This window comes from Tinamus guttatus, unplaced genomic scaffold (genome assembly GCF_059628265.1).
Source record: "Tinamus guttatus ecotype Peru unplaced genomic scaffold, ASM5962826v1 Tinamus_guttatus_pri_ptg000704l, whole genome shotgun sequence".
NCBI classification, from domain to species: domain Eukaryota; kingdom Metazoa; phylum Chordata; class Aves; order Tinamiformes; family Tinamidae; genus Tinamus; species Tinamus guttatus.
Window position 1 is genome coordinate 27,504 of NW_028289238.1, and position 25,709 is coordinate 53,212.

At 52.5% G+C, this 25,709-nt stretch overlaps 1 protein-coding gene across 1 annotated transcript in view; it reads left to right on the forward strand.

Moving 5' to 3' along the window:
* Positions 1-1,153: 1,153 nt before the first annotated feature.
* The window catches only part of LOC148591790 (syncytin-A-like), a 60,419-nt gene continuing 35,863 nt past the window's right edge, over positions 1,154-25,709 (forward strand). Inside the window, exons 1-2 of the mRNA XM_088536735.1 lie at positions 1,154-1,176; positions 2,127-2,859. Of these exons, the coding sequence (XP_088392861.1) occupies positions 1,154-1,176; positions 2,127-2,859 (756 nt within the window). The remainder of the gene's footprint in view (positions 1,177-2,126; positions 2,860-25,709) is intronic.

Here is a 25,709-nt window from a genome sequence, read left to right on the forward strand (position 1 = left end):
TAAATGAGAAGGGGATCTTGTTTATGCTCGAATGGGTTTTTCTTCCAAGTCACCTACGACGCACCTTAACTCAGAGGCATGAGGCAATTGGAATGGGAGTTTTGAAAGCCCGGCAGCGTTTACGAACAATTGCCGGTAGGGAGCCTGACAGTATTATTCTGCCTCTAAAGGCTCTGGAGATAGTCGAAGAATGGTGCTTGAACAGCGTAGAATTTGCCTTAGCCATTCAGGGAATTAAAGTGGACAATCACTATCCTAAGCATCCTCTCTTCCACACCTCTTTGGAGCTGGAAGAGCGAGAAATCCGGAGCTCAAGACCATTGTCAAACGCGATTACTGTATTCACGGATGCTAGTAGCAAAACTGGAAAGTATGGGTATGCTTTCCGGGAGTCAGATCTCTGGAAAACGCAAATTCGGAAAGAGACTGCATCCGTGCAGGTCCTAGAACTAAAAGCTGTAGTTTGGGCATTTTTAACCTTTCACGATCAGCCCATAAATATAGTCATTGATTCCTTGTATGTGGTAGGCATTGTTCAACGAATTAATAGGGCAATTATAGGGCACGTAAACAACCATAGTCTCCAAGCCTTGTTTGTTCAGCTTTGGAACATCATACAACAGAGGAGGTATGCTTTTTGGGTATCACATATCCGTAGCCACACTGCACTCCCTGGTCCTTTAACAGAAGGCAATGCAGTCATAGATAGTGTTGTGTCAGCAGCAGGTATTCCTTGCTCGGTGGAACAGCAGGCATCATCTTCTCATTCATTTTTTCATCAGTCTGCTCGAGCGTTACAACGCGAATTTAAAATTTCCCGAGCAACAGCTCGTGCTATTATTGCTGCTTGTCCTGATTGTGCACGCTTGACCCCTTTACAGGAAATGGGTACTAACCCGAGGGGATTACAACCAAGACAGATATGGCAGTCAGATGTAACGGAGTTTGCACCTTTTGGGCACCTCAAGTATTTACATGTTACTGTGGATACCTGTTCAAAGGCTTTATGGGCCACCCCAGCCACTTCTGCAAATGCCAAGTCAGCCTGTAAACATTGGACTCAGGCAATTGCTGTTTTAGGAAAGCCTGACATCATAAAGACAGATAATGCACCTGCGTATAAGAGTAACACCTGTGCAACCTTTTTCCAGCAATGGGGAATAATCCATCAGACGGGTATCCCTTATAATTCTGGTGGTCAGGCCATTATCGAGCGTCACCATAAAAATTTAAAACAATTATTGTTTGCTTTGAAAAAAGAGGGGGAGAAGAGTCCCTACGAGTTAATCAGTAAAGCATGTTATGTTTTAAATTGGCTTAACCCTCGAAATGATGATAGTATACCTATTTTCACCCATTTTTCTAAAAACCCAGCTGATCTTTCAGGAAAGAAGGTGCAGGTAGAAGTTTTCTGGCCGCAGAAACAGATCTGGGAAGGTCCAGTCGAGTTAATTACGTGGGGACGGGGTTATGCTTGTGTACTTGCAGGAGATGGAGCGGCCTGGGTACCAGCCAAGTGGGTACGACCGTGGTTGCGGAACAGACAGGAACAATCAATGGACCAGGATGTCAGAATGGACCAGGTTCAGCTGTTTGGTAATCATCTTGATAACAGTGACAGGAATAGTGCAGGGGAAATGGCAGACAGAAATTCAGCAGAGGGAGAACATTTGGGTCACCATAGCTAATCAGACAGGCCAAAGTGCCTTCTGTCTTAGCTTGGAACGTCCAGGAGACCCTTTTCGTACTTGTTTGATAGGTGTCCCTGTTTGGCAACCTCAAGAATTCAATGGGTACGTAGCTAATTTTGCTGTGCTTAATGATACTCTATTAAATACTACTATGTGCTCTTACCGATCAAAGCGAACGGCAGAACAGTTAGACGGGTGCTGGCAATGTGAAATCATTAAAAGTCTGAATGGCACTCTGACTTCCCCGCCGGAGGAATTAGACTTGTTGGGAAGTCTGAATGCCACAAATACCACCCGAAACGGTGGATGGGTTAGTTTTGAACTGCATAGCAAAGGTGCACTTGAAGAAAGTACATCGCAATGGGCAACAGTTAACTCGGGGCTGAAAATTAATGATGTTTATCTTCACACATATACCCAATGTAAATTAACGAGCTTCTCTGCAAAACGGCTACCACCAGGAGTGTTTTTAATATGCGGAGACCGGGCATGGAACGGAGTACCGTCCAGTCCACAAGGAGGTCCGTGTTATCTGGGGAGACTGAGTTTGTTTCACCCTAATATATCTCAAGTGATGACCTTTGTATCCAAAAGGAAGAAACGATCGATACATGAGTTAGATTGTACAAAAGTTGGGGATCCAAGATTTTGGTCAAGGGTCAAAACTATCTTCGTGTCCCTGCTTATCCCAGGGAGCACTGCCGCACGAGCAATGACTTCCTTGAAACAGCTAGCATGCTGGACAAGGAATGAATTAAATTTAACATCAGACATTTTAGATCAGCTATCGCAAGATGTAGCTAGTGTAAATCATGTAGTATTGCAGAATAGAGCCGCAGTAGATTTTCTGCTTTTAGCACATGGGCATGGGTGTGAGGATTTTGAAGGTATGTGTTGTTTAAACTTATCCGATCATTCAGAGTCTATCCATAAAAAGATTGCACTCTTGAAAGAAGGGCTGCACAAGTTGAAGGAAGAAAGTTGGGGATTAGAAGATTGGCTCAGATCGTTAGGCTTAGGACCATGGATTACAGAAATGTTGTACCACTTGTGCGTGATCGGGATGGTTATACTCGTGCTTGTGATTATGTTACCTTGCTTTTGCCAATACTTGCAACGCTTGATGCATAATACCGCTAATTCTGTTTTTGAAAAAAGAGGGGGAAATGTTGGGGCCTTAGCACTTTTACAGGAATACGAGGAGCTGAAGTGATGAGAACTGAGGAGCTGAAGTGATGAGAACCGAGGAGCTGAGGCGGTGAGAACCGGGAACTGAAGCGATGGGAACCAAGGCCACCCGGAGAAGATAACGCTCGTTAGCAACTTTTTAATGAACTAGGCCGGCCATAGCCAGATAAGCATCCGGGAGGACCAGCAATAGAGCATCGGAAAGGAATGTCAGCCAGCTGCAAGCTAGTTATGCATGGACACTATAGCTTAACCAATGAGAATGCTGTTGCTTAGCGCGTGTGTACGCTTACAGGTGATAGAATTGTATAAAGCTACACCGTAGAGAATAGTAAACGAATTGAACCTGCTTCACATTGAAGTGTCGTTCATTCCGTCTCGCGGGGTGGGCCTCGGCAGTACGTTTAGATGAGCGGACAGCAGCTGAATGGCAGAGCTCCATGGGTTGTGATCAGTGGTGCAGAGTCTAGCTGGAGGCCTGGAGCTCTTGGTGTTCCCCAGATGTCAACATTGGGTTAAGTCTTGTCCAGCTACTTGATTAATGACCTGGATGAAGGGGATGAGTGCACACTTAGCAAGTGTCCTTATGGTCCCAAACTGGGAGCAGTGTCTGATACCCCACACCTCCGTGCAGCCATTCCAAGGGAAATGAACAGGCTGGAGAGTTGGGCCTCATGAAGTTCAGGGTCCTACACGTAGGGAAGAATTACTGAATGCACTGGTACAGACTGCCTGTGCCTCATCCTTATAGTGACTGGTACTTGTGTAGGAGGAAAAAGCATCCAGTGTCACCTGAGATGGCCAAGGAAACCCACAGTGCCCTGGCACAGTTGTGGGTGACCATGGACAAATGTCACAAACATGCAGGACCAGATGCAGCTCTGCGGAGAGGGACCTGGGTGTCATGGTGGATGATAAGGTTCAGGACTGCTAGGCAGGGACTCCCATATAGCCTTCATTTTTCTTTTGCATTACCTTTTATGATACACAAGCCTGTGGTGCATGCTCACCACAACTGGGCCTGCTGCACACAGGGCTGCATTAGGAAGTGCCTGGACACTCAGGCAAGAGCAGTTCTAAGCCCCCATGACTCAGCCCTGTTGTGGCCACATGTGGAATTGTGTGTCCCACTGTGGTACACCCAGTACTGCAGCAATGAGGAGGAACAGAAGAGGCTCCAGAGCGGTTCTGCAGAGATGGGGTTGGAGACCTAAAGCACATGGCCTGTGTGGAGATGCTGAGGAACCTGAGTTTCTTCAGCCTGGTGAGGTGTTACAGCTAAGGCGAATATAACACTGGCCAGTGACTGCTAGAAGGGTGGTTTCAGAGATGATGGAGCCTCTTCTGACAATGGGAAAGAGCATGAGAAGTTGAAAGAGCCACCAACAGCAGCTTGAAATGTACAGACTGCACTTCAGGAAAACAAGAAATTTCTCTTCAAGGGTAGTTCTGTGGCATAAGAGATCATGCAGAAGGTATCTAGGATCATCCCATGCCTCTGTTTCAAAGAACAGTGAACAAGACCTAGAGACATCATTTGAGATGGAGCCCCCCTGGCAGGGGGCCGTGCTGGAGGAAGGGCTGCACCGGGGTGGGCGCAGCTGGGAGTGGTGCCGTGGGGCCATGCTGTGTGAGCACATGGGCGGTGAAAAACCAACAAGGCCAAGGGCAAGGTCCTGCACCTGGGGAGGAATAACCCTAGACACCAGTACAGGCTGGGGACTGACCTTCTGGAGAGCAGCTCTGCAGAGAAAGACCTGGGCGTCATGGTGGATGATAAGTTGACCATGAGGCAGCAGTGCGCCCTAGTGGCCAAGAAGGCCAATGGGATCCTGGGGTGCATTAAGAAGAGCATCTCCAGCAGGTCGAAGGAGGTGATCCTGCCCCTCTACTCAGCCCTGGTGAGGCCGCATCTGGAGTATTGTGTCCAGTTCTGGGCTCCACAGGACAAGAGGGATGTGGAGCTGCTGGAGAGAGTCCAGCGCAGGGCCACAAGGATGATGAGGGGCCTGGAACATCTGCCCTATGAGGAGAGGCTGAGGGAGCTGGGCCTGTTCAGCCTGGAGAAGAGAAGGCTGAGAGGGGATCTAATCAGTGTATATAAATACCTCAAGGGAGGGAGTGCAGAGGACGGGGATGGTCTCTTTTCAGTGGTGGCCACTGACAGGACTAGAGGAAATGGCCGGAAACTGAAACATCAAAAATTCCATAGGAACTTAAGGAAAAATTTCTTAACAGTGAGGGTGACAGAGCACTGGAACAGGCTGCCCAGAGAGGTTGTAGAGTCTCCTTCTCTGGAGATCTTCAAAACCCGCTTGGATGCAGTCCTGTGCCACGTGCTCTAGGTGTCCCTGCGTATGCAGGGGGGTTGGACTAGATGATCTCTAGAGGTCCCTTCCAACCCTAAGCATTCTATGATTCTATGAACAACACACTTTTCTCCTCAGGTCTAGGGTAATCCACTCGCCCTACTCAACTTTGTCCCTCCACCAATACATGTGGAATGGGCAAGTAAAAAGGCACATACGGACACTGATGCAGCAAGAACAAATGCTGGAATTTGCATGTATTTTCAAGGACTGCTCAAACAGTAAACTGGAAAGTCTTGCAGAGGCATCTACTGACAGTGCACAACTCGACTTTCTCATGGTGCAAGGAGCAGAGTATCTTATGGAACTTGCCTGCAGATTCTGAAAGGATCACCTTATGAGAATGACCATATCACAGTCATGCCTTCTTCCTCTTGAAGGTATACATAACAGGGTCTAGCAGTGAGAAGCTGAGCAGGGATGAGGAATGACATCTGACTAAGTCCTAAGGCTAGACCACGAGAATCCCTCACCTCCCCTCAAGTAGCACAACTAATCTCTCTACTGTATTTATAGCGTTCCCTTGTGAAGAGAACAATCCCCTTTCCTTCCAAATGGCCACAAATGCATGCACAACCCCAAAGGTCTATTTCAAGTCACATAGATATTGGCCCACTTTCCTCCAGGTAACTCCAGAGTCTGTGTTAAAACACGCAATTCAGCTTTCTGAGGTGATGTATTTATGGTCCATGGTCCTTGCTTCTTTCTTCTTTGTTCACAACATGGAGCTTTTTGTACATTTTCTACAACTAGATATATATAAACCACTCTTTGAATGATAGCCCTTAGACCTTGTCCTCTGATTGCCTTTATCTTAAAGACTTTGCCCCTGCCTTTAATTCCACTCTTCCCGGTGAAACACCACTGGCCACAGGCCTTCAACTAGATTCAGCACCTCCGATAGCAACTCTTTAAGCTTTGCCATCCAGCCAGTTCTTGATCGACGCACTTCGCACTTAACCAAATCAAACTGCCTGAGCTTCCCAGCATCCCTACAACAATGTTACAGGAGACGATGGGAATGAGAAGCTTATTTCACAGCCCAGCTTTTACAAACAAGTGTTCCTGCCTTTTAAAAAAAATCAGTCAATCACTGCAGACAATAGCAGCTTCTCTGGCGCAGGGGAGGTTACCTTCTCCATATCTCATTGACTTTACCAAAGGCGAAAACAGGGAGCACACGAGATTCTTCCCCTCCACTGCTTAGCATGACTCCAGGCAGCACATCCCTCCTGCACCTCCAAACACCTCTTCCCAGAAAGCGACCCAGTGGAGACACGCATATGTAAAGCTGCTGACAAACACGCCAGGGCAACACAAGTGCTGAGAGAGGGCAGTAGCTGGGCACAGAATAAACACATTGCTTGCAAGGACCTGTGTGCCCAGGTGGAGGGGCAGATGAGCCGCAGCTTCTCTGCAAGCAACCTGCATGGGGCAAGGGCTTCCCAGCGCCTTTCCTGCCGATGGGAGCACTGCGCACGCCTGGGCTCTGCAGGCGTCACGCGCGCAGGCAAGGGGGCTCCCAGCACTTGCCCTCACAGCCACGGGGCTGAGCTGGCTGCCCAGCTCTCTGCTCGCGCCTCCCTCCAGGGAACACTGCTCTGCTTCACACTTCCCCTCCAGCATTCCCAGGGCAGCAGCCAAATGCCTGCCGGCAATTCCCCGTGCCACCAGCCCTGCGGCTGCTTGGGAGCCACCCAGAGCCCTCCGCATACCTCTGGCACCAGTCCCTTGCCAGCAGCTGCGCTCTGCCTCGCAGGGGCACTGCGGCATGCCAGCAAGCAAGGTTAGCCAACAGCAAGATGCTCCTCTGGGCTCCAGCACTTTGGTGGCAGGGGTTGTGCTGCTTGCTTTTGGAGGGTTTTCACCAATGTGAGGACTAACCTGATGGCACCTTACCCAAAGGCACCTTACCTGTCCTTACTCAAAGGCTGGGAATTCACCTCTGTTAGCAAGTGAGCATTGTAGCCCAGTGCTGGGCAGAGCTGCAGCAGCTGCAGGTCCCTGCTTCTGCTGAGGGCACATTTGTGCCTGCTCTGCCCTCTGCAGCCCTAGGAAGCCATGGCAGGGGCAGCAGTGCAGGAGCTGCACCAAGGCTGCTCTCAGCCACAGCACATGGCGCCTGCAAGGTGCATGGCAGGACAAGAGAAGGAGCCCAGCAGTGCACCAGGGGCTCCCAGGCCACCACCAACTCACAAGGGCTCTGCACACCTGGACATGCACACCTGGTCCAGGGGTACAACTACGCTTTGCGCTCATTGCGCTGCCAAGGAAAACCTCTCCACCACGGAAAACAAAACTTTCTTGAGTCCATCAGGCTGTAAGGGCAGGAGAGGAGCAGGGAAGAAAGATGAAGGCATTCAAGGCTGCTTGCAGGGGTGTATGCAGAGCCCCAAGTGGAGTCCGGCCTCTGGGCAGGCAGCCACCAGCAGCACCATGGGGCTGCGTGAGGAGCCCTCCTTGGCACCCAGCAAGCCCAAGGCCACGCACTGCTCTCTGCTGCCAGGCTCATCAGTGCCAGGGGCAGTCCAGCACATGCAGACCCTTCCTCACGGCAGCTCCTCTGATCCCTGCCGCTGCCCTCCTCCCCCCACGGAGCACTGGAACATCCCAGAGGGGCAGTTATCGCCACGGGAACACGGAAGCTTCCCAGGGCTGTGCCTCACAGTGGCCCCAGTGCTGGCCACGCAGCAGCAAGGCCAGGTGAGCAGCAGGGCCGCGCAGCACCAGGGGCCACCCGTGGTGCCCACAAGATGCAGGGAGCTGCGGGGCTGCAGGGCAGCCTGCGCGATGCCTCCCAGGGGAGGCCACAAAGCCACCACGCGACACTAGGTGCTTATGGCTGCAAAAGTGAACATTTCCATTCCATTGCAGAGTCAGTAGAGTGAAAAAAAATGGAAAAAGATGAAGTTGAAGAGATGGAGTGGGAGAGCTCATCACAGGTACTGTGCGTGCAGGCAGAGGCTGTGCGGGGACGGCTGGCGTTTGGCTCTGCGAGAGCAGCCGCAGGGCTGGTGGCAGAGGTGGCAGGGAGCTCTGGCAGGCCTGGGTGCTGGGGCAGAGCTGCGCCAGGGCCAGGAGCGGCCAAGGCCTCGGGGGCTGCTGCCTGAGCCTGGCGCCCTGGCTCTGTTCACCGACTGCCCCGCGCACGCGGGGGACACGAGGCCCCACACACAGAGCCAGCGCTGCCACCATGACCATCCCCACAAGCTCTCCTGCTCTCTTTCAGACTCTGGGAGCCCAAGGCCTGGGCAGCTGCAGTTGCGAGGAGCCCATGGAGTGGGAGAGCTCCAGCTGCAACATCCAGGTATTGCCCCTGCTTCTGGCAGCATCAGGAGAGCTGGGGCTCATCTCGGCCCCTTCCCTCTTTATTCTTTCCGAAATCAGGAAGAGAGGTCCTGGGAACCAAGGAGCGCCAGCTCTGCGTCCTGCCCTGCAAATGCCTCTTGCTCTCTTGCAGGCTCCATGCATGAATGGGAGCTCCACAGGGGACCAGCCTGAGCCAATGGAGTGGCTCAGTTATGGCAGCAGCCAGGTACAGTCCTTGCAGCCACTGGACGCTCTTGTCCTTCCCCTTTCGCACGCACCGCCCCCACAAAGGTCCCCTGCTCTCTTCCAGATTGTGGGGAGCAGCAGCCTGGTCGGCTGCAGCCAAGAAGAGCCGATGGATTGGGAGAGCTCCGGCTGCAGCCCCCAGGTATGGTCCCTGCTGCCGGCTGCACGGGCAGAGCTGGGGCTGTGCCCGGCCCCTTGGCGCTGCTCCGCGCTGCCTTTGGGGAGCAGCCGCGCGGGAGCCTGGCCCAGGTGTGCGGGCGCTCTGGCGGGCCGCGGCGCCGGGGCAGAGCTGCACAGGGCGCAGGAGCGCCCAAGGCCTGGGCACCTGCTGCCTCAGCCCCTCTGCCGGCCTCTGGGCTGCGCTGGCCACGCCAAGCCTCTGCCAGGGCACCAATGATGGCAGCGCTGCTGCCAAAGAGCCCGCGCAGCCGCCAAAGAGCCTCTGCTCCACGGGAGCCCCCGAGCCGCTCCTCGGCCCTGCTCACGCCTCCTTTTCCCTTGCAGACCAAGCTCCCCTTCACTCTGGCTGCTGCCTGGAAGCGCTGGGCATGAGGACTCCGGCCCTAGTCTATTTTGTGGATTTTTATGTATGTAGTTTCACAGTAGTTTTGATTGTTTTTGATATTTTTATATTGTTATTGATATTGTTGTTGTTACTGTTATTAATATTGTTGTTGCTATTGTTGTTATTGTTATTCTTTTTTGTTCTTGTTTAAATATATATTCCTGTATCATTGTTCATGTGCTGCGTGTTTTTTCCAATGGAGTACACGTGCAAAAAGTATCCCCACTGCAGGTGTGTCTGTGGAGCCCCAGGATTTCAGGCACCAGGGGCAGGGGGCGACATTAAAAAGGTCCCTCTGGGACTTCCCTTCACACGTGGCCCTGGGGATGTCCAAAGGGGAAGGAGCCCCAGCCCCACCACGGGGCAGCTCTCAACTCTCCGGGTGCCGCACACAACGTGTCCCCGCAGGGCCCAAGCCACAGCCAAAGGGAAGCTGTCGCGCCCCAGGGATACGGGGCCTGGAGATGCAGGGCCGAGCTCCCAGAGCCCCTGAGGGACACAGGGCCCTGCAGGGCTTGGACACGCTCAGGGACCGCATCATGGGGGGCAGTGTCCCTGGAGGCAGCTGGTGCAGAAATGGGCTGCTGCCAGGAAGGGCCCCATGCTGGGGACCACGATGGAGGCTGCTCTATCCCTTGCCAGCCCCAGGAACAGGGATCAGGTCATCAAGGAAGGTCCTGCAGCTCCACGGTGGCTCTGTGAAGGGCCCATTTGCTCTGCTCATACTGTATGATACTCATGTCCTTGCGCTGCGTACAGCCCTTCCCAGCCTTTCCGTGGCCTGAGCTGCCTGCCATTTCCAGCACAAAGAGCTCCGGGAAGGCCCATGCTGAGCACTGCATGTGAGCGCTGGGCCGGAGGAGCTGCCCTTGCCAAGGGGCCCTCCCTGTGCGCAGGGCTCAGAGCGCAGCAAAGCAAGCTGCAAGCTCCCTGCCACGCAGAGAAGGCAGGAGCTGCCAAGAGCAGGGCCCCGCGCTGCAGGGCCGCACGAGGGCAGAGCGTCTCCCACAGCTGCTCTCTGCCCTGCACCAGCTTCCAGAGGCACCTTTGTCCCCAGGGTGCAGCTGGGCCCTGCGTGCAGCAGCCGCCCAGGTGTCCACATGCAGGGGGAAGGTGTCCTTCCCTCAGCACCACAGAGAACACGTTTGCCCCATCCTCTTTACATTCTCCCCTCAGCTAGCTGTACATGTGGAGAAGATCCCTCTCAATCTTCTCGCTTAGTCTTTCCTCATAAGAGAGATTTTCGAGGCCCTTAATCACACCGTCACCTTCCGTATGGAACTGGTCGGCTCTGGGCTCCTGGCTCTGGAGAGCCCGGGAGAGGTGAAACGGCCTCCCAGGCCCTTGGGGCCCTTCTGATGTTGACCAGCTGAGTGGACACAAGAGTCTGGGTCACTGTGACCCTCTGCTGCTGTTCACTCCCCAGTCTGGATGCCAGGAGGAAATTGATGCATGGCATCACACATGCACGGCATGACATATTCAGTCATAGATTATTATAAAAACCTTCAGACTGAACTATGGTTGCTCATTCTTTTTCTCTATTCCTTTTCCTTTTTCTTTTCCTTTTCCTTTCTCTTTTACTTTTTTTTTCTTTTCCTTTTCCTTTTCCTTGTCCTTTCTCTTTTCCTTTCTCTTTCTCTGTTTCCTATTCTTTTCTCTTTTTTTATTTGTATCCTTTTTTATTGTTTTTCTTTTTTTCTTCACTTTTTTCCATTACTTCCATTACTCTTCCTTCCATTCCTTCCTTTCATTTGTTCCATCACTCTCTGGACACGAAGGGAGCCTCTGAAGCCACATCTGCAGCTCCACCTGCCCTTGGCTTTCCTGTCCTAACCCAAAGGCTGGGAAATCACCTCCATTAGCAAGTGAGCATTGTAGCCCAGTGCTGGGCAGAGCTGCAGCAGCTGCAGGTCCCTGCTGCTGCTGAGGGCACATTTGTGCCTGCTCTGCCCTCTGCAGCCCTAGGAAGCCATGGCAGGGGCAGCAGTGCAGGAGCCGCACCAAGGCTGCTCTCAGCCACAGCACATGGCGCCTGCAAGGTGCACGGCAGGACAAGAGAAGGAGCCCAGCAGCACCAGGGGCTCCCAGGCCACCATCAACGCACGAGGGCTCTGCTGAGGACATGCACACCTGGTCCCAGGGCACAACTGCCCTTTGCACTCATTGCACTGCCAAGGAACACGTCTCGCCCATGGAAAACAAAACAACTTTGAGTCCATCGGGCTGTAAGGGCAGGAATAGAGCAGGGAAGAAAGATCAAGGCGTTCAACGCTGCATGCAGGGGTGGAAGCAGAGCTGCGTGAGGAGCCCTCCTTGGCACCCAGCAAGCCCAAGGCCACGCACTGCTCTCTGCCGCCAGGCTCAGCAGTGCCAGGGGGAGTCCAGCACACGCAGACCCTTCCTCACGGTGGCCCCCCTGGCCCCTGTTACTGTCCTCCTCCCCCCACGGAGCACTGGAACATCCCAGAGGGGCAGTTATCGCCACGGGAACACGGATGCTTCCCAGGGCTGCGCATCACAGTGGCCCCAGTGCTGGCCACGCAGCAGCAAGGCCAGGTGAGCAGCAGGGCCGCGCAGCACCAGGGGCCACCCGCGGTGCCCACAAGATGCAGGGGAGCTGCAGGGCTGCAGGGCAGCCTGCGCGATGCCTCCCAGGGGAGGCCCAAAGCCACCGCGCGACACTAGGTGCTCACACCTCTCACATTGCCCTTTTCTCTCCTCCACTTGACCCTGGGCTCCCCACCTGCTAAAGGGTCTGCCAGGAGCAAGGAGCCTGCTGCAGGCAGGTCCAGCAGTGCCTGCTCCATGCCCCACCGCTCCCACGCATGGAGATGCCAAGAGGCTTCTGGGACAGAGACCCCCCCTGCGCTCAGAATTGCAAATGACCACAACTCCTTTTCTCTTGCAGTCTCTAGACACTAAATAAAATGGACAACTCTCCCGTTGAAGAGATGGAATGGGAATGCTCGGGGCAGGTACTGTGCGTGCAGGCAGAGGCTGCGTGGGGACGGCTGGTGCTTGGCTCTGTGAGAGCAGCCGCAGGGCTGGTGGCAGAGGTGGCAGGGAGCTCTGGCAGGCCTGGGTGCTGGGGCAGAGCTGCGCCAGGGCCAGGAGCGGCCAAGGCCTTGGGGGCTGCTGCCTGAGCCTGGTGCTCTGGCTCTGTGCGCCGCCTGCCCCACGCACACAGGGGACACGAGACCCCATGCACAGAGCCAGCGCTGCCACCGTGACCATTCCCACAAGCTCTCCTGCTCTCTTCCAGACTCTGGCAGCCCAAGCCCTGGGCAGCTGCAGTTGCGAGGAGCCCATGGAGTGGGAGAGCTCCAGCTGCAACATCCAGGTATTGCCCCAGCTTCTGGCAGCATGAGAAGAGGTGGGGTTGGGCCTCGCCCCTTCCTTCTTTCCTGTTTCCCAGATGAGGAAGAGACGTCCTGGGGACCACGGAGCAGCGGCTCTGGGACCTGTCCTGCAAAAGCCTCTTGCTCTCTTGCAGGCTCCATGCACAAATGGGAGCCCCACAGGGGACCAGCCTGAGGCAATGGAGTGGCTCAGTTACGGCAGCAGCCAGGTACAGTCCTTGCAGCCACTGGATGCCCTTTCCTTCCTCTTCCCCATGCAACATCGCCACCAAGGTCTCTTGCGCTCTTCCAGATGATGGGGAGCAGTGGCCTGGTTGGCTGCAGCCAAGAAGAACCCATGGACTGGGAGAGCTCCGGCTGCAGCCCCCAGGTATGGTCCCTGCTGCCGGCTGCACGGGCAGAGCTGGGGCTGTGCCCGGCCCCTTGGCGCTGCTCCGCGCTGCCTTTGGGGAGCAGCCGCGCGGGAGCCTGGCCCAGGTGTGCGGGCGCTCTGGCGGGCCGCGGCGCCGGGGCAGAGCTGCACAGGGCGCAGCAGCGCCCAAGGCCTGGGCACCTGCTGCCTCAGCCCCTCTGCCGGCCTCTGGGCTGCGCTGGCCACGCCAAGCCTCTGCCAGGGCACCAATGACGGCAGCGCTGCTGCCAAAGAGCCCGCGCAGCCGCCAAAGAGCCTCTGCTCCACGGGAGCCCCCGAGCCGCTCCTCGGCCCTGCTGATGCCTCCTTTTCCCTTGCAGACCAAGCTCCCCTTCACTCTGGCTGCTGCAGGAAGCGCTGGGCATGAGGACTTCGGCCCTGGACTTTTTTGTGGATTTTTTTCTATGTAGTGTCACAGTAGTTCTTAGTTGTTGATATTGTTTATATTATTTTTGATATTGTTGTTACTGTTGTTGTTGTTGTTATTGTTGTTGTTATTGTTGTTGTTATTGTTGTTATTGTTATTCTGTTTTGTTGTTCTTTAAATATATATTCCTGTATCATTGTTCATATGTTGCGTATTTTTTCCAAGCGAGCTCAGGCACAAAAGGCATCCCCACTGCACGTGTCTGTGTGGAACCCTGTGTGCACCAGGCACAGGGTACAGACAGCAAAAAATTCCTTCCGGCACTTCCATTCACACGTGGCCCTGGGGATGCCTAAAGGGGAAGAAGCCCCAGCCCCACTGTGGGGCAGCTCTCAACTCTCCGGGTGGCGCACACAACGTGTCTCCGCAGGGCCCAAGCCACAGGCAAAGGGAAGCTGTCGCACCCCAGGGACACGGGGCCTGGAGATGCAGGGCTGAACTCCACAAACCCCTGGGGGACACAGGGCCCTGCAGGGCTGGGCACGCTCAGGGACCGCGTCATGGGGGGCAGTGTCCCTGGAGGCCGCTGGTGCAGAAATGGGCTGCTGACAGGCAGGTCCCTGTGCTGGGTACCACGATGGAGGCTGCTCTGTCCCTCTGCCGTCTGCAGGGCCATCTGCCAGCTGCTCATGGCAAAAACTTGGTGCCACAGGAGAAGAGGCCTTACGGCCTGACAAAACCCCACTGCTTCCCTTCCAACATCGCTGCCGTCCTGGGTGCCCGCGGAGCCCTCCCAAGTCACACAGTCACACAGGGGTTGACATTGGAAGGGACCTCTCGAGATCATCAGTCCAACCCCCTCCTGCACAAGCAGGGACTCCTACAGCGCGTTGCACAGGATCACACCCAGGAGGCTTTGGAAGAGCTCCAAAGAAGGAGCCTGCACAACCTCGCTGGACACTCGCTTCCAGTGCTCCGCCACCCTAATAGTCAAAAAGCTCTTCCTCATATGCACATTGAAAGTTTGTAGCAATTTGCATCCATTGAAACTGTGTTGCAATTTGTACTCTTTAGCCCTTGTGCTATTGCTGTGAGCCACTGAGAAGAGTTTGGCCCTGTCCTTTTTACATCCTCCCCACAGCTGTTTTTACCTCTTGATAAGTTCCCCTCTCACTCTCTCTTTTCCTTTCTCTTTCTCTTTTTCCTAATCTTTTCTTTTTTTTTTATTCGTATCCTTTTTTATTGTTATTCTTTTTTTCTTACTTTTTTCCCATTACTTTCATTACTCTTCCTTCCATTCCTTCCTTTCATTCGTTCCATCACTCTCTGGACACGAAGGGAGCCTCTGAAGCCACACCCAGAAAGGAACAATGTTTCTTTTGTAGAAATGTGTATCCATTCCAGTGCCAGGCAGCGGAGTTTCATGCTCCCTTACGGGGTTGGGAATGAGAGTGCGGTGTCTGGCAAAATGACACATGTAAGGAGGAAGAGAAGGAGGTTGTTGGCAGATTGCAGCATATGATGCACATGGACTCAAGTGTAATGTACCAAAGACCTTCTCTTGAGCATCAAATACATCTTATATACCGTAGTGTCCTGGATACAATTCCTTATTTGAGAAAAGCACGTGAAGATGGTTGCTAAATGGGCCAACAGTCTAACTGATTACGCACAAGGTTATCCCATCAGCTATGCATTAGTGGCCTTGCAGATGCCAGTAATCAGCTGGCTCCGTGCCATCTCCAATTACTCCCTGCAGTAAGTTTTGCATGGGAACAGCGAAGGGAGGTCCAGTATCCACTGGTCCTTCTAGGTCATGGGAGAGCGCTGTTCCATCTCAAGCTGCACCGTCTGCCACGTCTCCCCCTGTTTTGTTTAGCCAGGCCGCTGACAAAAATGAACTGCCTTGATTTGGGCTTCAGGCTTTTGCACTCATCTAGGACTGCGTATTTCATTTACATGAGTAATTAAATTTATTCATATATATTCACATATCTATTCATATCTATTCATATATGATTTCTATATGTGAATATATATATTTGCATATATATTTTTATATACATATTCTCATATATATATATTTACATATATGAATTGTATATTTTTTCATATCTCCATATACATACACATATATATACCTTATTTATATAGGTACACTTTATATATATTCATATTCATGAACTATATGTATTCATAGTATATGTTTTATATTAATAGTTATATTTATTCATATATTCATAATATATGTTTCATAATAATATTTATTCATAATATATATGTTTATATTAATAATTATGTTTGTCCATATATATATAAGACATATATATTCATAATACATGCTTCATGTTAATAATAATATTTATTCATATACACATTCTTCGCTTTTTTATGATTAGTACTAACTTGTTACACAAAACAAAACATTACAATTTGTGATACTCAGATTAGATACCAATAAAAACACACACGGATGTGAAATGCATACCATAACCTTCTGAGTGTGAAGAATGGTCAAATAAGCCTCAGAATGGTTGATATTATTGAATAATTGAGAACCGTTTCTTTTTTTTTTTTTTTATATCCGTATGCCATTATTCACAATTGGAGGGGATGGATCCCATTATGAATCCAGTAAATTTGTGTGAAGGTTAAAGGTATACTCATCACGCATACAAACATCCATAATATTCTATATTGCACATCTATATTAATCATACAGGTTAAAAGCATAAACTACTGATTATATAGGTTGAGATCAATGCACATAAAAGCATAAACTATTAATTATATAGGTTAAGATCAATGTACATAACAGAATAAAATCGCAAACATCACCACATCTATTCCCTACTGCACCAAATGTTGAAAAATGATTCATGATTCACTCCAATGGCTCATTGGTTTTCAACTCCTGTGCTTGGCTGCAATTCTCCTGTGGCTGTGACTCCTCTGTCGTCAAGTAAGGCTTTACAGTTTTTGCTGGTAACCAGCGAGGACCTGTGGGAAGAAGAACACATCCATATCCCCTTCCCCACGTTATTAGTTCTACAGGACCGGTCCATTGCGACTCCCCACATTCTTTATACCATACCTTTGGTTGAGCCACAAATGGAGGGACCCTCCCCAATTGTCAGGCAGCTGCTGTTGCAAATAAGTCATGATCAGAATGATTCAAAAAATTAAGTACATGTAATACTTTGTCTAACAGTTCCTGTGGAGTAACACGGTCCATAGGATTCCTTCTTTTTTGTTTATGTTTCATAGCCTTGAGAGTCCCATGGACACATTCGATAATGGCTTTTCCAGTGAGAGAATGCAATATACCACTAACATGTTGTATGCCCCAGTGTTGTAGTAAAATAGATATTGTTTGTGAAACATAAGCAGGACCATTATCATTTTTAATTCTTTTCAGAAGGCCCATAGCAGCAAAACATCTTAACCAGGGGCATTTCACATCGTGTGCCTTTTCTCCCGTATGTGCAGAGGCTACCAGACACCCTGAGAAGGTTTCCACGCTAACATGCACATAACGCAGTCGGCCCCATGTCCATATATGTGTGATATCGCTCTGTCACAACTCATTAGCTTGTAAATCTCAAGGGTTCACTCCTGTATGTGATGATACTGGTGTAATATGTTGACAGTCAGAGCATGCACGGACAATTTCTGTGGCTTGCTTTTGGGACAGAGGAAATTGTTTACGCAGAGAAGAGGCCTTTTGATGAAAGAAGTTGTGAGATAATGGGGCTTGCTCAAAACTGCATGGCAATACTGCTGCCATTGTCAGTTTATCTGCCATAGCATTTCCTTCAGTTATTGGTCCTGGTAGAGTAGTATGCAACCATATATCCATTTTAAAATATAAACGTACATGATTTTAAAGCAGTGTAGGTAATTTCAGTAGCAAGGGAAAAAATTGTTTGTTAGTGACCTCTTTTATCATTGCATCTTCAATGTGTTGAGCAATACCTACAACATATGCAGAATCTGCAACAACATTGAGTGGTTCAGGTGAAAGCAATTCAATGGCGTGCAAGGCCGCTGACAGTTCAACAGTTTGTGTGGATCCTTCAAACATTAAAATAGATGATTGCCAGTATAACGAATCTGTTCGTCTCCATACAACCAGCGCTCTATGTGTTTTCCCTGATCCGTCCAGAAATAACCTGCATGCACCTTTAATGGGAACAGGAACACATCAGTTCCTTGGCTGCAATGCAATTTGAGAGAGGGAACGTAACAGCTTATGTCGTGGGGGTGTATAATGTATCTCATTTAAATAATCAGCCATAGCGCCTTGTGTCCATAAGAATTCCCTATTTAATACCACAAAGTCGTCTTTAGTCAGCCGCAAATAAGCAGCACCAGGATAACTACAATAGCTACATTGCAAGCACACATATTAGAGTCATTAAACACAGTCTGGTCATAAATTTCATTAATTAATTAGCAAGCATTTACACATTGGTCTACAACACACACATCCTTTCCCTGCATAAGCTAATACAGTTTTATTATTACTCTATGGATTGATCTCAAAATGGCACACGCCCTCCTTGGTATCAAGGCAAACTTCGCTCGCCTTAAGGGCGTCGTCTTCGCATATGAACTCCAGCTCTGATACTAAAACACAGGCTTCTAAATCTATCAATTGCCATTTTTTTACCATTTTTTATCAGACACACTTGCCCACATTCAGTGGTCCAGGGAATGGAGGGGAGAGAGAGAGATTCGTTGGTGTTAATTTCCAGGGCTACAATGGGGTAAACCTTCTCAATGGTGACATCCGCCACTGTCCGTGCATTAGTGATGACTGTGCTGAGAAACTGGTCATGGGTGAAGGTCACAGGTCTCCACCACGCTTGAAGCTGTTGTTCTTCCTCCAAGCCCTCAGGGCCAAGGTCAAAGTGTTCATCACTCGGCGGGTAGCCACCCCCTCATATGGTGGTGGTCACCGTCTTATCACTCGGAGGGGCCCCCCGCTGCCTTCAGGGTAAGCATCATCTGCCACCAGGTGGTCACACGTTTTACTGCAGCTGCATCACCATCTGCCATCGCCTCCTTAAGGCAATTTCCGAGATCTTCCCACACCTCTTGCTAGAATGGGCCTTCTTTCAGAAAGATAGGTACCTTATCCCAGATCCATTCTAACAGAGTTGTTGGGTGTTTCCTGTACACTTCCCGGTTCTCCTTGCACTTCATGCGCTGCAGCACATCCAGGCTGTGTTTCTGCTCTTGAGACATTCCACCTCCCAGGGTTCCCAGGCCGCTCACATGATGGGTGCACACTGCAGCTCTTTCTGCTCCGTTCGTGGTTCACTTGGGCTGTGCTGATGAGTTCAGACTGCGTAAGCTTCCTGACCGTTCATGCCCCACTTTGGGCTCCATTTGCAGCATATGATGTGCATGGACTCCAGTGTAATGCACCAAAGACCTTTTATTGAACATCAGATACAACTTATATACCATACTGTCCTGGATATAATTCCTTATTTGCAGAAAGCATGCAAAGACGGTTGCTAAATGAGCCAGCATTCTAACTAATTACGCGCAAGATGATCCCATCAGCTATGGATTCGTGGCCTGGCACGTGCCAGTAGCAGGCTGACTCCATGCCATCTCCAGTTACTCTCTGAAGTAAGTTTTGCATGGGAATAGCAAAGGGAGAACAGTATACACTGGTCCTTCAAGGTCATGGGAGAGCGCTGTTCCATCTCAAGCTGCACCGTCTGCCACAGCCAATGAGCTGGAAGGCAGCACTGCCAGGCCCAGCGGGAGTCGCGCGGCACATGGGGAGCAGCTGAGTGCGCCCAACAGCCTGGCTCATTGCGGCCAATGACCACCTGCAGGGACCAGCCCTCATGCACATGCTCACCCCAGTCCTGCTCCTCTGCTTTAGCCCTCTCTTCAGCTTCTCCCAGAGAAGATGCCCTGCTTCTGCTGCATCTCTGCATGGCTCTTGCTTTGGGAGACAGGTCAAGAGGGCAGCCTCAGATCCTGAAGGAACCACAGGTGTCCTGAGCAGGGCATGATGCTCACTCCTTCCAGCAGCATGGAACATAGGGATACACTGGGCCTTGGAAGCAAAGCACCAGCAGTACCTGACCTGCAGCACCACCAAGGCCAGGGGAAAGGAGGAGAGCAGCTTTGGCACAAACTGACCTCTCTTCAGGCCCCTCAGGCACAACAAAAGGCACCCACCCATATCCTCATCTTCCACAGCTGCAGGGAGCAAGGGCCTCCTTTGGCCCCTTTGCCATATGCAGCAAGCCAGCAGGGCTGCAGCTTCCCAAGCAAGGCCACTGCAGCCCTGCACAGACCACAACGGGCACTGCGCTCGCACCCGGCAGCAAGCAGTCCTGACGCACAGTGCGTGCAGGCTCCTGCCGGCCTCTTGGCACAGCTTGCTGAGCACACCTCTGTGCTCACACACAAAATCGCTATCAACAACACACTTTTCTCCTCAGGTCTAGGGTAATCCACTCGCCCTACTCAACTTCATCCCTCCACCAATACATGTGGAATGGGCAAGTAAAAAGGCACATACGGACACTGATGCAGCAAGAACATATGCTGGAATTTGCATGTATTTTCAAGGACTGCTCAAACAGGAAACTGGAAAGTCTTGCAGAGGCATCTACTGACAGTGCACAACTCGACTTTCTCATGGTGCAAGGAGCAGAGTATCTTATGGCACTTGCCTGCAGATTCTGAAAGGATCACCTTATGAGGATGACCATATCACAGTCATGCCTTCTTCCTCTTGAAGGTATACATAACAGGGTCTAGCAGTGAGAAGCTGAGCAGGGATGAGGAATGACATCTGACCAAGTCCTAAGGCTAGACCACAAGAATCCCTCACCTCCCCTCAAGTAGCACAACTAATCTCTCTACTGTATTTATAGCATTCCCTTGTGAAGAGAACAATCCCCTTTCCTTCCAAATGGCCACAAGTGCATGCACAACCCCAAAGGTCTGTTTCAAGTCACATAGATATTGGCCCACTTTCCTCCAGGTAACTCCAGAGTCTGTGTTAAAACACGCAATTCAGCTTTCTGAGGTGATGTATTTATGGTCCATGGTCCTTGCTTCTTTCTTCTTTGTTCACAACATGGAGCTTTTTGTACATTTTCTACAACTAGCTATATATAAACCACTCTTTGAATGATAGCCCTTAGATCTTGTCCTCTGATTGCCTTTTTCTTAAAGACTTTGCCCCTGCCTTTAATTCCACTCTTCCCGGTGAAACACCACTGGCCACAGGCCTTCAACTAGATTCAGCACCGCTGATAGCAACTCTTTAAGCTTGGCCATCCAGCCAGTTCTTGATCGACGCACTCTGCACTTAACCAAATCAAACTGCCTGAGCTTCCCAGCATCCCTACAACAATGTTACAGGAGACGATGGGAACGAGAAGCTTATTTCACAGCCCAGCTTTTACAAACAAGCATTCTTGGATGTTTTTAAGAATTTCAGCTGATCACTGCAGACAATAGCAGCTTCTCTGGCGCAGGGGAGGTTACCTTCTCCATATCTCATTGACTTTACCAAAGGCGAAAACAGGGAGCACACGAGATTCTTCCCCTCCACTGCTTAGCATGACTCCAGGCAGCACATCCCTCCTGCACCTGCAAACACCACTTCCCAGAAAGGGACCCAGTGGAGACACACATATGTAAAGCTGCTGACAAACACGCCAGGGCAACACAAGTGCTGAGAGAGGGCAGTAGCTGGGCACAGAATAAACACATTGCTTGCAAGGGCCTGTGTACCCAGGTCAAGGGGCAGAGGAGCCGCAGCTTCTCTGCAAGCAGCCTGCATGGGGCAAGGGCTTCCCAGCGCCTTTCCTGCCGATGGGAGCACTGCGCACGCCTGGGCTCTGCAGGCGTCACGCGCGCAGGCAAGGGGGCTCCCAGCACTTGCCCTCACAGCCACGGGGCTGAGTTGGCTGCCCAGCCCTCTGCTCGCGCCTCCCTCCAGGGAACACTGCTCTGCTTCACACTTCCCCTCCAGCATTCCCAGGACAGCAGACAAATGCCTGCCGCCAATTCCCCGTGCCACCAGCCCTGCGGCTGCTTGGGAGCCACCCAGAGCCCTCCGCGCACCTCTGGCACCAGCCCCTTCCCAGCAGCTGCGCTCTGCCTCGCAGGGGCACTGCGGCATGCCAGCAAGCAAGCTTGGCCAGCAGCAAGATGCTCCTCTGGGCTCCAGCACTTTAGTGGCAGGGGTTGTGCTGCTTGCTTTTGGAGGGTTTCGACCAATGTGAGGACTAACCTGATGGCACCTTACCCAAAGGCACCTTACCTGTCCTTACTCAAAGGCTGGGAATTCACCTCTGTTAGCAAGTGAGCATTGTAGCCCAGTGCTGGGCAGAGCTGCAGCAGCTGCAGGTCCCTGCTTCTGCTGAGGGCACGTTTGTGCCTGCTCTGCCCTCTGCAGCCCTAGGAAGCCGTGGCAGGGCCAGCAGTGCAGGAGCCGCACCAAGGCTGCTCTCAGCCACAGCACATGGCGCCTGCAAGGTGCATGGCAGGACAAGAGAAGGAGCCCAGCAGCACACCAGGGGGTCCCAGGCCACCACCAACTCACAAGGGCTCTGCTGAGGACATGCACGCCTGGCCCGGGGGCACAACTGCCCTCTGTGCTCATTGAGCTACCAATGAACACATCTAGACCATAGAAATATAAAACTTCTCAAGTCCATCGGGCTGTAAGGGCAGAAGGGAAGCAGGGAAGAAAGATCAAGTCACTCAAGGCTATTTGCAGGGGTGTAAGCAGAGCCCCAAGTACAGTCCGGCCTCTGGGCAGGCAGCCGCCAGCAACGCCATGGGGCTGCGTGAGGAGCCCTCCTTGGCACCCAGCAAGCCCAAGGCCACGCACTGCTCTCTGCCGCCAGGCTCAGCAGTGCCAGGGGGAGTCCAGCACACGCAGACCCTTCCTCACGGCGGCCCCCCTGGCCCTGCCGCTGCCCTCCTCCCCCCACGGAGCACTGGAACATCCCAGAGGGGCAGTTATCGCCACGGGAACACGGAAGCTTCCCAGGGCTGCGCCTCACAGTGGCCCCAGTGCTGGCCACGCAGCAGCAAGGCCAGGTGAGCAGCAGGGCCGCGCAGCACCAGGGGCCACCCGTGGTGCCCACAAGATGCAGGGGAGCTGCGGGGCTGCAGGGCAGCCTGCACGATGCTTCGCAGGGGAGGCCCCAAAGCCACCGTGCGACACTTGGTGCTTATGGCTGCAAATGTCAACAATTCCGTTCCTTTGCAGACTCAGGACAGTGAAAGAAAATGGATAAATGTGAAGTTGAGGACATGGAGTGGGAAAGCTCTGTGCAGGTACTGTGCGTGCAGGCAGAGGCTGTGCAGGGACGGCTGGCGTTTGGCTCTGCGAGAGCAGCCGCAGGGCTGGTGGCAGAGGTGGCAGGGAGCTCTGGCAGGCCTGGGTGCTGGGGCAGAGCTGCGCCAGGGCCAGGAGTGGCCAAGGCCTCGGGGGCTGCTGCCTGAGACTGGCGCCCTGGCTCTGTGCACCAACTGCCCCACACATGCAGGGTACACGAGGCCCCGTGCACAGAACCAGCATTGCCACCATGACTGTCCCCACAAGCTCTCCTGCTCTCTTCCAGATTCTAGGAGCCCAAGGCCTGGGCAGCTGCAGTTGCGAGGAGCCAATGGAATGGGAGAGGTCCAGCTGCAACATCCAGGTATTGCCCTTGCTTCTGGCCGCATGAGGTGAGCTGGGGCTCAGCTCGGCCCCTTCCCTCTTTCCTGTTTCCCAAATTAGGAAAAGGGGTCCTGGGGACCAAAGAGCACCTGCTCTGGGACCTGGCCCTGCAAACACCTCTTGCTCTATTGAAGGCTTCATGCATGAATGGGAGCTCTGCAGGGGACCAGCCTCAACCAATGGAGTGGCTCAGCTATGGTAGCAGCCAGGTACAGACCTTGCAGCCACTGGATGCCCTTGTCCTTCCTCTTCCCCACACACTGTCCCCTCCAAGGTCTCCTGCTCTCTTCCAGATGATGGGGAGCAGTGGCCTGGTCGGCTGCAGCCAGGAGGAGCCCATGGACTGGGAGAGCTCCGGCTGCAGCCCCCAGGTATGGTCCCTGCTGCCGGGTGCACGGGCAGAGCTGGGGCTGTGCCCGGCCCCTTGGCGCTGCTCCGCGCTGCCTTTGGGGAGCAGCCGCGCGGGAGCCTGGCCCAGGTGTGCGGGCGCTCTGGCGGGCCGCGGCGCCGGGGCAGAGCTGCACAGGGCGCAGGAGCGCCCAAGGCCTGGGCACCTGCTGCCTCAGCCCCTCTGCCGGCCTCTGGGCTGCGCTGGCCACGCCAAGCCTCTGCCAGGGCACCAATGACGGCAGCGCTGCTGCCAAAGAGCCCGCGCAGCCGCCAAAGAGCCTCTGCTCCACGGGAGCCCCCAAGCCGCTCCTCGGCCCTGCTGATGCCTCCTTTTCCCTTGCAGACCAAGCTCCCCTTCATTCTGGCTGCTGCCAGGAAGCACTGGGCATGAGGACTCCTTCCCTAGACTATTTTGTGCAATTTTTTCTCTGTAGCGTCACACTAGCTTTTGGTTGTTGATATTGTTGATATTGTTTTTGATATTGTTGTTGTTACTGTTATTGTTGTTGTTATTGTTATTCTATTTTGTTTTTGTTTAAATATATATTCCTGTATTATTGTTCATATGTTGCGTATTTTTTCCAAGCGAGCTCTGGCACAAAAGGCATCCCCACTGCACGTGTCTGTGTGGAGCCCTGTGCGCACCAGGCACAGGGTACAGACAGCAAAAAATTCCTTCCGGCCCTTCCATTCACACGTCAGGGGATGCCTAAAGGGGAAGGAGCCCCAGTCCCACCGCACGGCAGCTCTCAACTCTCCGGGTGCTGCACACAACGTGTCCCTGCAGTGCCCAAGCTACAGGCAAAGGGAAGCTGTCGCGCCCCAGGGACACGGGGCCTGGAGATGCAGGGACGATCTCCACGAGCCCCTGGGGGACACAGGGCCCAGCAGGGCTGGGACACGCTCAGGGACCACGTCACGGGGGGCAGTGTCCCCAGAGGCAGCTGTTGCAGAAATGGGCTGCTGCCAGGAAGGGCCCCGTGCTGGGGACCGTGATGGAGGCTGCTCTGCCCCTCTGCCGTCTGCAGGGCCATCTGCCAGCTGCTCATGGTGACAACTCGCTGCTACAGGTGAAGAGGCCTTACAGCCTGACAAAACCCCACCGCTGCCCTTCCAACATCGCTGCCGTCCTGGGTGCCCGCGGAGCCCTCCCAAGTCACACAGTCACACAGGGGTTGACTTTGGAAGGGACCTCTCGAGATCATCAGTCCAACCCCCTCCTGCACAAGCAGGGACTCCTACAGCGCGTTGCACAGGATCACACCCAGGAGGCTTTGGAAGAGCTCCAAAGAAGGAGCCTGCACAACCTCGCTGGACACTCGCTTCCAGTGCTCCGTCGCCCTAACTGTCAAAAAGCTCTTCCTCATATGCACATTGAAAGTTTGTAGCAATTTGCATCCATTGTAACTGTGTTGAAATCTACACCCTTTAGCTCTTGGGCTATTGCTGGGCACCACCGAGAAGAGTTTGGCCCTGTCCTGTTTACATCCTACCCTCAGCTGATTGTACCTTTTGATACGTTCCCCTCTCACTCTTGTCTTTTCCAGGATAAACAGGCCCAGCTCGTTTACTCTTTCCTCATAAGATAGACGCTCCAGTTCCTTCATCATCTTTGTGGCACTAAGCTGGTCGCTCTCTGCAAGTTCCACGGCCCCCTTGTCCTGGGCAGCCCACAATATTTCTGCACACAAGAGTCCAGGTGTGGCCTGAGCAGAGCTGAGGAGAGGGGCACGATCAGCCCCCTCCACCTGCTGCCAACACTCCTCCTCATGTAGGCCAGCATCCCTCTGGCCATCCTTGACACAAGGGCACATTGCTGCCTCCTGCTTGACCTGTTGGCAAGCAGACGCCCCAAACTCCTCTCCACAGAGCTGCTTAAGAGAGTTTGCTTGAGAAGTCATTTCTGGAGCTAGGATTTCACCAAAGCGCATGTAGAGATCCCTTGAGATCATGTAGAGAATGAACCCCTAGAGATCATGTGGAGAATCCTTCATTCATGCTGCCCTTCATTCATGTTGCTGCATGCTTCATTCATGCATTCGGGAAGCTGCATGCTTCATTCACACAGTTCTTTCTTCATGCTGCACAG